The following is a 15141-nucleotide window of genomic DNA, read 5'->3' as shown; positions in this document are numbered from 1 at the left end:
GACAGCACAAGATTCAATAGACTTTGCTACAGGCAAATCAGATATAGAAATTTTAGGTGAATTGAATTTTGATAACCAGATAGGCTAGTGTGTAGTTTTGGCATCTGCTATGAGCTATGTTTTGATACGAATTAAGATCCTTTAATTTTTATGTTAGAGGGAACATTTAGGTAGGAAGAATTAAGAAGTTTCTGTGGGGGCGGAGCCAAGATGGAGATAAGAGAGGATCCTGTCTTAGGAGCTCTCTCATAAATCTTCTAAACTAAGGACTCTAAGTAAATTTTCGAGAAACAAAACCGACAGAGGGACCCAGTGAGGCAGTTCTCCTACTCAAGGTAACCTGGAAAAGAGCAGAAAGGCTCTGCTCCCTGGGGTTGGAGGGGCAGTCTGCCAGAGGAGTGGCCTGCCAGAGCGAAAGAACTTCAGCCTCCCGGAGGCAGTCCCAGCACTGGGAGCCGCTGCTGTGAGCCACAGGGCAGTTTCCTGACCTATACCCCAGGGAGCATCAGGCACAGATTGGGGGAACAGCCGGGGGACCTCTGCCAGAGCAAGTATGTGAAGCTCAGCCCTCAGGACACACAGTGAGCAGCTTGGTCAAGGCAGTACAGATCCAGGAAACAGAAGCAGGCTGGTAAGCAGGAGCCCCCAGGGCATGATCCCATTGAACCTAGGGAGGAGAGTGAAGAGATAGACTGCTGAGCTCTGACCCTGGGACAGGACTCTGGGGTTCTGACCTCATTCAGATCTTGATTGCAGTCTAGGCTCCCCCACAGAACAGCAGCCCCCCCCACCTCAGCACCGTGGCAGAGGGGAGTGCATATGGTCTTTCACAGACCAGGAGTGTCCCAAAAGTTCAGGAAGCACCCCCAAAACAGGCTAAGGCTGGGAAAATGAGCAAGCAGAGAAACAAGAGGAACACCATTGAGAAATATTTTGCCCATGGATCACAACACTCAGTCTGAAGAAGAGGAAGTGCAAGCTCCTGCATCTAAAGACTCCAAGAAAAACAGAAATTGGGCTCAGGCTATGACAGAGCTCAAAAAAGACTTTGAAAATCAAATGAGGGAAGCCCTAGCTGACGGGCACATGCGCAGCACTGCTGAGCCAAGCAGAGCAGTGAAGAGTAGACCTAGGCAGAGTAAGGAGATTACCACGAGGGAGCCATGGAGAATGAATTCAAGTATGAGGATTATAAGAAAACTGCAGATTGGCTGTTATCCCGTACTAAACATCAACTGGAAATTGCAGTGATCTATGGTTCTGGATTGGGAGCCTTGGCAGAGAGATTGAACTAACCCCAGGCCTTTGATTACAGTGACATACCCAACTTCCCTCAAAGCACAGTGCTAGGACATGCAGGGCGACTGGTGTTTGGATATTTAAATGACAAATGCTGTGTGATGATGCAGGGCCGATTCCATTCATATGAAGGTTACCCTCTCTGGAAGGTAGCATTCCCTGTGAGGGTTTTCCGACTAATGAACATACACACCTTAATTGTCACCAATGATGCTGGTGGGCTGAACTCTGATTATGAAGTTGGGGATGTTATGCTGATCCGAGATCATATCTTCTTGGCAGGCCTCAGTGGCAATAATCCACTCAGAGGGCCCAATGATGAAAGGTTTGGAGAAAGGTTTCCTCCTATGTCTGATGCCTATGACCGGGTTCTGAGACAGGATGCCCATTTCATATGGAGGCAGATGGACCAGGAACGACCACTGCAGGAAGGAACCTATGTTATGATGGGAGGGCCTAACTTTGAAACCATTGCAGAATGTCGGTTTCTGCAGAGACTAGGAGCTGATGCTGTTGGCATGAGGACAGTGCCAGAGGTGATTGTGGCCAGGCATTGTGGCCTTCGAGTTTTTGGATTTTCCCTTATCACAAACAAATCAGTATTGGACTACAAAAGCCGGGAGAAAGCCAATCATGAAGAGGTACTGCTGGCTGGGCGCCTTGCTGCTGAGAAGTTGTAGCAACTTGTCTGTCTTCTTGTGGAAAGCATGCAGCCACCATCTAAGAACACTTTTTGATCCACAGGCCACCTGGCTTCTTTTTCCTGCTGTCCGCTTTGAATTCCATTCAGTGGCCAACTTTGCCTTCTTACTTGAGCCATTTAGTTTTCTGCCCTGAGGTTGTGGTAGACAAATAGGAAATACTAGAGAATATCTACTTATCCTTTCATCTCCTTCCTAATGGTACCAAATTCTCTTTTACTCTATTGATTCCTTCCTTGCCATGGAAAGCTGATCATTCCACTACAGCTTCTACCTACAGTCTATATCATTCATGCATTTTGCACTAAGACTGCTGCTAATATTTTGAAGATTACTGATACATTCCCTGAAGTCTCTGCCATCCTTCAACTGGCCCTTTGTGGTCCAGACTAGTATGTGTTACAAACTTAGTACTATGTGGGAATAAAAAGACAGACAGAAATGTTTCTGCCTTCCTGTGCTGAGCACTTGGCTTGGTGGAGTACAGTTTAGGCTGTGAGAATACATATAATATGTATGATGATCTCACAAAATGTGTACAGGCTACTTAGATACATAAGGAATGAATATTTCACTAGGTATATATCTCAGTAAATTGTGTGCAGGACCTTCCAACAGCAAAGTCAGGGAGCAATGTTTAATTTAACTTAGGCTGTTTTAATTCAGTTCAATTAAACATACATTTAAGTGCCACTGTGTGCAAGGAACTATTTGGTGTTGTCAGAGAGATAAATAAAAGATAAGTTCCTACTATCAAAGAGCATTTGGTGTGGTAAGGACATAAGCGATATAAGTGTACCCCAATAGAATATACAACAACATTTTAGAGCTAGGAAAGAATTTGGAGTTCACTAAATCTAATCCCTTATTTTACAAATGAAGAAACAGAAGGAGGATTTCAAAGTCACATAGTCAGTTAGCATTCCAGCTATAGGAACTTGCAAGAACATTGAACCTCCTAGTGAATTACCCCTTTATCAGGGTTCCTTAAGGAGGATTATTTGGATAAGGCTAAAAATCTTAAATGTCTGACTGAGGAATCTGGGTTTTAATCCAGAAAAAAATGACATTATTAAATTTTCAGCAAGGGAGAGATATGAGTAATGTGCCTATATGTTAAGAAACTGACTAGTAGCTCTCTAAATTAGGACTGAGAAACAAGTTTAGAGATGAGTTTAAAAATCTAGACAGTGAACTTATTGGTGACAGTATTGATCATTCAAGAGATGTCAGAAATAGAATTCATAAGACATAGCAATTTACTTGGGAGGTTGGAGAGTCAAATGATCCCAAGATTCCAGTTTTAGGAAAGTGAAATATGATGGTGCTATTAAGAAATAATTAGGAAGATGGTGAATTTTATGGGGGAAAAAGGAATGAGTTGAGTTTGATTTGGTCTGTGATATCTAGTTGGAGCTGTGCAGTAAACAAATATTGTATCTTAGAACAGGAGATTTGTGAATTATTGGCATAGGGGCTGGTTCTGGGAGTAGATAAATCCAAGAAAGGAAGGTGCAGAGGATAGATCAAGGGAGAGTTTTTCCATTTCAGGGGTGATAGGAGATTGAAGCCCCTGTAACCAAAGAGTAAAGAGGATGTCAAGCCAGATTTTGCATAAAAGGCAAGGGAAGAGGACAGAAAAGTTCACTGGGTTTGGCAATTAGGAGGTCGTTGGTAACTTCAGAGAACAGTTTGACAAGACTGATATGAGTAGCAGTCATTAGATCATGGGGTTTTTGATAAGCTAGTGGTCAGGAAGCAGAGAAACATTTCACTTCAGAGTTAATTCAACAAAGGAACTAGAGTTCTCCAATATGTATGACATTGGTGGCTATAGCTGAAACAAAGTAAGTAGTTGAGTTTTTTTTTTGTTTCCCAGATAGCCAAAATGTTCAACCAAGGCAAAATTGTAAAACTAGTCTGGCACACTTCTACTTTCCTGCAGGATTTTCCCCTACTGATGAACCTTACCCCCAGGGCAACTAGTACTCTCATGCTTACTTATGACAAGCCAGAAGTGCTATTCAGGTGCTTCTGTTTCCTAGCCAAAGCCTCTCATCCCTTTCTATAAAAGCATATTTTTCCAGTTAGATATTAAAAGAAGGAAATGGTTTTTATTTTGATATCAGGATGTCTCTGGCTTTCTTGCTTAATTTTACCCAGCCTTTGTTATGTCAGTTTTCACCACCACCACTCAAAACAGTTGCTTTATACAATTTGCCATTCACGTTTGCTTTTTCTCTTTGACAGGACAGAAATTCTGATTTGGGATCGTTTTTTCTGCATTTCTCTTTTCTAGTTAAAGCACCCAACTATAATTTCTTTATATTAATAGGATAAAAGACAACATTAGAGTATCTGTTAAAGAGTGAAATTAAAACAAGACAGGCTCATTACTCTCTTTGTATCTCTTAATATCATGACTTAGGTCTTTGATAGAACTAAAAAAATTGGAACCCTGCTAAAGGACCCAAGAATATCTAAGTGACTTTCAGGACCAAACAAGGCTTAATTATCAGCAAGTGTGCAGAAAGTGATAGTATGCCATAAGAGTTGCACTGGAAGTGTGTTGAGCTCTTTATGGGACAAAGTGGCTACTTAATTTACCTGTCACTGAAAAGAAATTGATTCATTTTGTGGTGTCCCAACAAGAAGGTAGAATAAAAATTAGCCCAGGCCTTTACTCTCACTATTCTCTGTACCCTTTTATCTCTTGAAGACTTAACAGCTTTTCTAAAATTTAGCCTCTTTCAGGAAGCTTGACTTAAAATTCTCCAATAAGAAATTACTTTTCTTTCCTTGGGTCTTGAATAGCCCTTTTGTACTTATCATAATTTTTTTATGTATTCTATCTTGCACTGGAGTTCTGGATATTGATTCATCACATTGTCAATTTCTATATTTTATATCTCCCAAATAATTGTAAGCTCTATGAGAATAACTATGCCTTAATTGTATTTTTATCTTCTTAATCACCTAATTTAATAAATACTTAATAAATGGTCAATAATTGAATGGAAAAAAAAGAAAATCAAATGAGGGAGTTAGAAGAAAAACTGGGAAAAGAAATGAGAGAGATGCAGGAAAAACATGAAAATGAAGTCAGCAGCTTAGTCAAGGAAATCCAAAAAAAAATGCTGAAGAAAATAGCATGCTAAAAACCAGCTTAGGTCAAATGGATAAAACAGTTCAAAAAGTTATTGAAGAGAAGAATGCTTTAAAAACCAGAATTGGCCAGATGGAAAAAGAGATAGGAAAGCTCTCTGAGGAAAACAAATCCTTCAGACAAAGAATAGAACTCAGGGAGATTGCTGAATTTACAAGAAATCAAGACTCAATACTTCAAAACCAAAATAATGAAAAATTAGAAGAAAAATGTGAAACATCACATTGAAAAAACAACTGATATGGAAAACAGATTTAGGAAAGATAATCTAAAAAATTATTGGAATACCTGAAAGTCATGATCAGGAAAAGAGCCTTGACATCATTTTCAAAGAATTACTACAGGAAAATTGCCCTGATATCCTAGAAGCAGAAGGCAAAATAGAAATGGAGAGCATCCACAGCCCCCCCCCCCCCCGGGCCTGAGAAAGAGATCCCAAAAATCCAACCCCCAAGAATATTATAGCAAAGTTCCAGAACTCCCAAGTCAAAGAGAAAATATTACAAGCAGCCAGAAGGACACAATTCAAATACCATGGAGCTGCAATCAGGATCTCACAGGACTTAGCTGCAACTACATTAAAAGCTTGTAGGGCTTGGAATATAATATACCGGAAGGTAAAAGAGCTTAGCATAAAACCGAGACTAAACTACCCAGCAAAACTGCATGTCCTCTTCAAGGGAAAAAGATGGACTTTCAATGAACCAGGGGAATTTCAAATGTTCCTGTTGGAATGGCCAGAGCTGAACAGAAAGTTTGATCTTCAGATACAGGACTCAGGTGAAGCATAGAGAGTGGAGAAGGGGAAAATATGAGGGACTTAATGATGATGAACTGCATGTATTCCTGTATAGAAAAAATGACATTGATAATACTCATATGAACCTTCTCAGTTAATAGAGTAGGTAGAAGGAGCTTTTATAGATGAAGCACAAGAAAAAGCTGAATTAGAAGATAAAATATGGTGTAAAAATGGAGTCAATTAAAAAAAGGTAAATGTAATAGGAGAAATAAAAAGGAGAGGGGGGATAGGCCAAGATATTTCATGTAATAAGATTTTTCTTTATTACAATGAGCTATTGCAATGATATGGAAAGGGGAAGGCAAGGGGAATGAGGGAATCTTTGCTCTCTCATCAGAGGTGGCTAGGAGAGGAAACAGCATATATACTCAATGGGATATAGACATCTGGAGTAAGAAGGAGAGGGGGGGACAGGGGGAAGGGGTGGGGATGTGAATGAAGGAGGAAAGGATGGACCAATGGGGGAGTGTGGTAAGATATAACACATTTTCTTTTTTACTTCTTGCAAGGGTCTGGGATTGGATGGCCTGTCTAGGACCATAGGGCCAGGTGGATCCTGGGCCCAAGGGGTGTTAGGGGAGTTCAGGGCCTCTTGGCCCCAGGGCCAGGGATCTGTCTACTATGCCACCCAGCTACCCTACAGCAGAGTCAGTGAAAGGAGAGAGAAAATATAGTACATGGTAGTGGAGAAATAAGAAAGGAGGTAGTTGTTATCAGCAATGGCAATGGTGGAAAAATATGAAGGTAAGTTTTGTGATGGACTTATAAAGAATGTGATCCACCTGCGACAGAGTTGGTGTTGGAACACAGACTGAGGCACATTTTTTATTATTATTTTTTGGGGGGGTGTAGGGCAAATGGGTCTGGGTGGCTTGCCTGGGGCCACATAGCAGGGTGATCATTGGGTGTCTGAGGCCGGATTCGGACCCGGGTGCTCCTGGCTCAAGGGCCAGTGCTCTGTCTGCCACCCAGCTGCCCCTACTATTATTACAATTTTATTTTATTTTAGGTCTTTTTTTTTTCTTTTTTTGGTTTATACAGGGCAGTGGGGTTGGGGTGGCTTGCATGTCACACAGCTGGATGATTGTTGGGTGTATGGGGCCAGATATGGGCTTGGGTGCACCTGGCTCCAGGGCTGGTGCTCCGTCCACTGCGCCAACTGGCCATACCTAAAATTATTACTATTTTTTAAATTTTACTTTTAATTTTTTTCTCTCCCTTTTACTTTATCTCTCAAGTGAGTCTATATTTTTGGGGGCAGGGGGTATTTTGTTTACTATTAAACAAGAATATTTTATTAATGCATAAAAAATTGTACAAAATGAGAATAAATATTAAAGAAATAAGAAAAAAGAACTATTCATTGTAACAAAAAAATGCTTATTAGCTAAAAACAAATAAATTTTAAAAAGAAAAGGAAGAAAAAAAGAAAAATTGACTAATAAAGAGCCAAAGCCTGGAAAGGAAAAACATATATATTCCACATTAAAAAAAAAAAAAGAAGCTTCTGTGATATCAGGATATGAATCTGCACAATAGCCATTTCAAGTTCTGGTTTAAGGAAAGAAATGTGAGTCAAATGAGTAGTATATCAGGAGAATAATAATTTATGGTATGTTTAGAAACATTTTGATGATATTCATTTTAGTTAATAGATGTTTGAGTCATCATTTTAATAATAGCAAAAGATTAGGATTGTTTTCATTTGTAAATCACTTACTGGATACTTCTTGTCCTAAAATGATTGTCAAATGTATATGTTGCAAAATCAAGTTAACCTGCGAACTTGCAGTGAATTCACTCATGTAGTGAAACAATTATGGAAGTTTATTTTGTTAGAGTGGAGTGTATATATCAACATGACAGTAAGTCAAAATGTAAATTGTAATAAGCTCCAGAATTTTATTGTCTAGTGATGAAAATATGAGTTTGGGTCTGATTAAAATGTGTTAAGAAGTTCATTTACCAGAAAAGAAGAACTCAACAAGTCACCTGAACTGGAGAGGACTTTTTTGGAACAGAATTTGAAGATAAAGAAGGACATTGGATGCCTCCAGAGGAAAGAGAGAGAGGCTGGACTAGGGAAATCTTCCCCTTTAATATCTGTAACTTTCCCCTTGATTCTATAAGTGTCACCCATTCTTATGACCCCTCCTTATAGATAAGTCTCATGTTTGTTGCTTGCCCATTGCCAAGAAGGAGAGTTGGGGTTATCTTTATTTATACTCCCAATAGACTCTTAAGAGTACAGGCAGCAATAGAGATGAAGATTTTGATAGAAAGAATCAACAGTACTGTTAGTGGGGAGGATTGTGAATTAATACTAAAGTGATTTAAGGAAGAAATAACTAGATGTGTAGAAACCAAATTCATATTAAAAAGATGGTAGAATTGTGAGAAATTACTGTGAGTTTGTTTTCCACAGGATATGAGAGGATATTACTAAAGATCTCATAGGTATCCACCAGAACAAAGTCAGGAGTCTCTGATTAGGCTGATTGATTAGGCTGAAAATATACCAGCTACATGCAGAAATGTAGTTTATTTTTATTTTTTCAACTACATATTTTTTTAAAATTTTCATCCATTTGTACATGCTTATTTCCAAGTTATAAAATTTCCCTCCACCTTTCCATCCCACTCTCCTCCCCTCAGTAGGGAACAGTCAGGTTAGCATTTTACTTATATATTGTGTTAAACCTATTTACAAATTAGTAATTTTTGGCATGAGGAATTAGGATTAAGGGAAAGAGATTCATAAGAGATACTTTTTATAAAGTGTTCATCAGATTTGGTAGGGGTGTTTTTTTCCTGCATATTTTGTTTTGTTTTGTTTTTCTTCCTCTGGTTGGGGAAAATATAGTCCATAACCAGTCAAATACAGTTAGCCTAGCTCTCTGGACTATCTAGAGGAGCTGCTTCCATCAAAGTTGTTCATCTCATGATGTTGTTGATGTGTACTTTGTTCTCTTGACTCTACTCCCTTCATTCAGTATCAGATCCTGGAAGTCATTCCATGCTTCTCTAAAGTCCAACCACTTATGGTTATAGAACAATAATATTCCATAGTGTTCATGTATTCACATACTATAACTTGTTTAGCCATTCCCCAGTTGTTGGGCATCCCTTCCATTTCCAATTCTTTGCTACTACAAAAAGAGCTATTATGAATATTTTGGGACATGTTGGACTTTTCCCATTTTTTACAGTTTCTTCTAGATATAGTCCTAGAATTGGAATTGTTGGGTCAAAGGGTATGAACAGTTTTATTGCTCTTTGGGCATAGTTACATATTGCTCTTCAGAAAGGTTGGATCTGTTCACAACTCCACCAGCAATGCATCAATGTCCCAATCCTCCCACAATTTCTCCAACATTGATCATCTCCCCTTTTTCTCATTTGATCTAATCTAATAAGCATGAGGTGATAACTCCTTGTTGTTTTAATTTGTATTTTTCTAATCAATAGTGATTTGGAGCATTTTTTCATATGATTCTATATATAGCTTTAATTTCTTCATTTGAAAACTGTCCACATCCTTTGACCATTTATCATTTGGGGAAAGACGTGTGACCTTATAAATTTGATGCAGTTCTCTACTTATTTTAGAAATGAGATCTTTATCAGAACTCCTGGTTGTGCAGATTGTTTCCTAGCTTTCTGCTTTTCTTAGGAAAGAGGAAAACATGTTAAGGGGTGTCATGAGGTTTTGGAGAATGTACCCCTATGACAAGGGCTTATCAGGACTCAGAGAAGGACAAAGCCTGTCAAATTGTATATGAGCTGGACATTGTTGAAATTCCCCCTCTAGGGGCATTACCTGTTCTTGCAGGAGTTTTAATTAACCCTTCAATCACTCCAGGCTAAGTTTCATTATTGGAAGCACCTGAAAGACAAAACAGTTCTTGTTGCAAGAGAATGCAGCAAGTATCACATCCAAACAGCAGCCCTAAGTGAAACAAGACTGGCAAATGAAGGTCTTATTGAATGAAGTCACAACTAGATACATGTTTTTCTGGAGTGGCCAGGAAAGAGTTGTAAATTTTGCAATCAAAACTAATCAAATCAGACAGCTAGGTGGCGCAGTGGATAAAGCACCAGACATGGAGTTAGGAGTACCTGAGTTCAAATCCTACTTCAGACACTTTCTAATTACCTAGCTGTGTGGCCTTGGGCAAGCCACTTAACACCATTGCCTTGCAAAAATCTAAAAACAAAACAAAACAAAAAACAAAAAAAAAACTAATCAAATCAATCAACTTGTATTCCTACTAAAAGGAGTGAACAAAAAGTTGCTAAATAAAAAATGAGAATTTCCCAGGGTTTACCGGCAGGCTAGTTCATCCATTTTTCTTTTTTTTTTGCAAGGCAGTAGGGTTAAGTGACTTGTCCAAGATCACACAGCTAGGTAATTTTTTTTATGTTTCTGAGGCTGGATTTGGTCTTCCTGACTCCAGGCCAGTGCTATTATCAGTTCATCCATTTCTAAGAAGGCAGAATTTAATTCTATCAAAAGTTCAGGACAAGCAAAGCTCAGAAAGATGCAGGATTCTTGGTTTAGTAAGAAGGCAGATGAAATTCAGTTTTATGTGGTTGAAAGCAATCCAAAGTGCTTTTATAATGCCCTGAGGGCTATTTACAGATTGAAGACCAGTGTTGGATCTCAACTACTCAGTGCTGATGGAACCATATTGATTAGTGATCAGAACACGGTCCTAGAGAGACAGGCTGAACACTTCCACAGGGTTCATAACAGACCAACATCAGTGCTAAAGATCATATATTTCAAATTGAAGTCAATCATTCCCTAGCTAAAGTTAAAACTAGAAAAGGAGTTTTGAATGCTATATGGTCTCTTTCATGTGTCAAAGCTGAGATTGGGGGTTTCATTGTTCATATAAAAGCTGACAAAATTTCCAGGTTATATGAAGAGGAGGTTATGGCCCAGGAATTCAAGGATGCCTGTGACAATTACTGGGGATGGGAAGGTGGGGGAAAGGAGGAAGTTGGAAGGAGAGGGAGCTCTCTCTTGGTCATTGCTAGCAAGATTCTTGCCATAGTCCTCCCAAAAGACTGATCCTTCACCTGGAAGATAAGACATCTTCTCAAGAGCCAGTGTGACTTCAGAAAGGGCTGAGGTGGAGGAAGCTAGGTGACACAGTAGTTAGAGCACTGGCCCTAGTGTCAGGAGGACTTGAGTTCTAATCTGGCCTCAGACACTTAATAATTTCCTAGCTGTGTGACCTTGGGCAAATCACAACCCCATTGCCATAAATAAACTTAAAAAAAAGGACTGAGAAATGATCAATATGGAGTTTGCTGCTTGACAATCCCAGGAGAAATAAGTACAGAACAGAGGTCTATATGCAACGTTTGTAGGTTTGACCAAGACCTGTCAGTCATGAGGTCTTATGGAAAATTATGTCAAAATTTGGGTGCACGGAGAAGTTCATCAGTATTACACATTCATGAAGATGTGCTTGCCCAGATTCTAGATAATGGACAATGCTCTGTCACTTCTCCAGTCACCAGTGGAGGAAACAAGGCTGCTTGCTCTTGTGCAAGTATGATGATTTCAGTGATGTTTTCAAATGCATTCAACGGGGAAGAACATGGCACAAGGTCAGCCGCAACTTTGAAATTCTTCAACCTGAAAAGATTAAAGTAGAGGGAGTATTGAAGCATGATTTTTCATTTATACATTATCATGCACTCTCTGCAGCTTCTGAAGTTGAGGTGCAGCAAAATATGGACAGAATTTCTGCTGCTTATACTAATTTTGGTCTAACAATTAACACGAAGAAAAACCCAGGTGTTCCAACAGCCAACACCACACCATCCGTATATGGAAGCATTGGTTACAGCAAATGGAGAAGTTTTAAGTTCTCTTACCTTGGCAGTATGCTTTCCAGGGATGAACACATTGATAATGTGGTGGCTGCACATACATATCACCAGAACTAGTTCAGTATTTGGTAGACCCTGAAAGAAAGCGTGGGAGAGAAGAGTTATAAGGCTGCCTACCAAACTGAAGGTCTACAGAGCCATTATGCTGAACTCTTTGTTGTTTGCTTGTGAAACTTCCACAACTTACTAATAGTATTGTCAGAGCTAGCTCAGTATTTGGGAGGCTCCAGAGAAAGTGTGAGAGAGAAGAGGTATTAGACTGGCTACCAAAATGAAGGTCTACAGAACCATTGTGCTGACCTCATTACTACATGCCTGTGAAACCTGGACAGTCTACCAGCACCATGTCAGGAAACTGAATTGCTTCCATTTAAATTGTCTTAGGAAAGGGGCAGCTAGGTGGTGTAGTGGATAAAGCACCGGTCCTGGAGTCAGGAGTACCTGGGTTCAAATCCAGTCTCAGACACTTAATAATTACCTAGATGTGTGGCCTTGGGCAAGCCACTTAACCCCGTTTGCCTTACAAAAAAAAAAACCCTAAAAAAACAAAAACAAAAAAAATAAAAATAAATTGTCTTAGGAAGATTCTGAAGATCATCTGACCAAAATAAGTTACTGGACACTGAAATTCTTTCTCAAACTGAACTGCCAAACATTGAAACAATTCCTCCACAGAGAGCTCAGCTCTGAAGGACTGGCCACGTTGTTCAAATGTGTGAGGTAAACCATTTCTCCCAGGTGTGAATATGAATCTAATCACAATGTTCCAGCTTGACTAGAAAAGGCCATATTTAGACATTCACTTAGCAGTCATTATACAATCAAGGTGGACATCCTTATATGGAATTCAGGTACTCAGTTATTCACCTAGTTTATAGCTTCTGATACCTATGTAGATCTGAGACTTTGCATGGTGCCAGCTTTGTTCCAGTCCCCTCTCACTATCCTGGCATGGAGTCAACCTAACCTTACTTGTGAATAGCAGGCAGGAGCTAGTGTCGAGAAGCAGCCAGTGGCTGACAACAAGCAGACAGAGGGAGAAGTGGATTGGGAACATGGAGGCTGATAAGCAAACTTGCACTATGCAGGTAGATTTATGTGTGGACTTGACCCTGCAGCCTCCACTGCAATAAAAAGCCTCAGCATTCCTTTGGTCTCTCTGAATAAAGAACCTGCAAAGCAATGAATATGGCATTTGTTTGAAACAACCTGCTCTCCTCAATTAGATAAGGACATTCAATTGGCATCATTGTAGAAGTTTTGACAGGATTAATTTGCCATATGTTGGTTTCAGCTCTACAAAATGTTAAACATGCACTTGCCTAAAAGATTATTTTTATAGAGAACTCACACAGGCAAGCACTCCTATGGTGATCAGAAAAAGTAATACAAGTACACTGACAAGGTTTTTCTTAAAAACTTTGAAATAGGTTGTGCAGCATGGGAGACACTGGCACAGGAACCCCAGCATGGCATGCCCTCATCAAAGAGAGCATGCCCTATGAGCAAGGGAGAATGAAAGCAGCTCAAAGGAAATGAGGTATGTACAAATTTTAGAATCCATCCCAAATGGTCACATGGACTATTGGTACTAGACCTTTGGTAGAACTTGCAAAGCTCACTTTGGTCTGATCAGCCATGGTCAGACACACTATCACTTGACTCTAAGGTAGTGATGTCATTTTGGTCTTCTAAGAGAATAAAGGACAGCAATAACCACCCTTGTATTCCTGTGCAGCAGCCTTATGCTAATTCTGTTTCACCTGAGGCTCATCTAATTTATTTTTTACACTCTAAAGCAAGTGTGTCCAACTTGCAGTTGCTGGGGGGGGGGGGGAAGGGAAGGGAAAGCATTCAAACAGGTCCCTGTAGTGTTTCTTCTGTAGCTTTTCTTGGTGGAGTGGGTTGCATTATATTCATGAATAGGTACCATGGTCCAGAAGAGCTAAAAGATTGGACACCTGCTCTAAAATTAAATCAGCATTCAAAGAATGTTATGGACACAGAATTCTACAAATATGCAAATATACAAATTCTACAAATGTACAAATACACTCAATACCTGTTTCCAGATGAAGGTAAATGTCTTCTTGAGAAAGCTTACCTTCTTTTAACTGTAATCTACATTTGCTGCTCATAGATTTTTTAAATTAATTTAAATTTTTATTTATTTAAGGCAATGGGAACACAGCTAGGTGATTATTAAGTGTCTGAAGCTGGATTTGAACTCAGGTGCTCCTGACTCTAGGGCCAGTGTGCAGTGTGCTATCCACCGTGTGACCTAGCTTCTCTGTTAACAAAGATTTCAATGGACATAGATCTGAAAAGGTCCTTGGAGATTATCTGATTCAAGAGCTGAGGAAACTGAGTCCATAAAAGTGCTGTGACTTACCTAAGGTCATATAAATATTAAGTAACAGAATCATTATTGAAATTTCCATTACATTGGAAAGTCAAGACTTCTACAACTATGCCATCATCTAGTAGATGATATGGAAAAGTCAAATCTTTTCATGATGCTAAGAATCAGGAGCAAGAAGAGACAATTGTTTGATATCACATCCAGAAGTTCTCTGAGGAAATTACTAGTACAGTACCTTGTAATTTTTATCTTTTTCTTTTTGGTCTGTAAAATGTCCTTGAGAAATTCCCTCCAGTAATTCATATGAGCTGTTCTTTATTCTGGAGAGTGATGGGCCCTGAGAAAAATAAGCAACTTAGTTCTAGTCACAAAGCTGTTAAATATCTTACTGATTTCAAAGGTGCTCTTCTGCCCACTATCCCATCATGCTCCTTCCTTTTCAAAGAGTAGATACTTAATAAACACTTACTTTTAAATTGAATCATTAGCTTCAGTAGCTCTGAGTCCCAAATTTATTTTGTTCTTTAAAGGCTGGAGTGTTAAGGTCTTATCATCTTAAAGTCTTTGTTTTTTTGATGCTCTATTTTTAGAGTCATTGTGATTTCTGTGTGTCATGTGTATCATATATTGTGTATACACCATTTGCCTCTTGAAATACCTCAATGGCAGCAGCAATCCAGAATGACTAATTTGCTACTTTCTTGTTCAGAAGGACAATGTGTCTATAGATATATCGATAGATAAGCAATGGGGTAAAGTGACTTGACCAAGGTCACACAGTCAGATAATTATTAAGTGCCTGAGGTTGAATTTGAACTCACATCCTCCTGACTCCAGGGCCAGTGCCACTGTGCCATCTACCTGCCCCAATGTGTCACTATATTAATGATCCAGCAAAGGAGTG

General features: G+C 39.4%; 2 protein-coding genes and 1 pseudogene across 8 annotated transcripts in view; 2 read left to right on the top strand and 1 right to left on the bottom strand.

Annotated features, from left to right (window-relative positions):
- FOXJ2 (forkhead box J2) overlaps nt 1–15141 on the top strand; it is a 287675-nt gene that overhangs the window by 170046 nt on the left and 102488 nt on the right. The gene's annotated exons all lie outside the window — the stretch shown is intronic.
- The window catches only part of LOC141493272 (solute carrier family 2, facilitated glucose transporter member 3-like), a 59092-nt gene that overhangs the window by 3228 nt on the left and 40723 nt on the right, over nt 1–15141 (bottom strand). For 2 of the 5 annotated variants that reach the window (XM_074194395.1, XM_074194394.1), the window contains 3 exons: nt 14473–14574; nt 11861–11950; nt 9789–9854 (listed from right to left, as the gene is read on the bottom strand). In XM_074194395.1, coding sequence (XP_074050496.1) covers nt 14537–14574 — 38 coding nt within the window. In that variant the 3' untranslated portion in view covers nt 9789–9854; nt 11861–11950; nt 14473–14536. Of the gene's footprint in view, nt 1–9788; nt 11619–11860; nt 11951–14472; nt 14575–15141 lie in introns of all 5 variants that reach the window. The other 3 variants (XM_074194399.1, XM_074194398.1, XM_074194397.1) reach the window with 3 other exon arrangements.
- LOC141493271 (purine nucleoside phosphorylase pseudogene) lies at nt 865–5213 on the top strand (annotated as a pseudogene).

The sequence above is a fragment of the Macrotis lagotis genome, chromosome 7, assembly GCF_037893015.1.
Source record: "Macrotis lagotis isolate mMagLag1 chromosome 7, bilby.v1.9.chrom.fasta, whole genome shotgun sequence".
Classification (NCBI taxonomy): Eukaryota; Metazoa; Chordata; class Mammalia; order Peramelemorphia; family Peramelidae; genus Macrotis; species Macrotis lagotis.
This window is presented reverse-complemented; position numbering and strand designations above follow the sequence as displayed.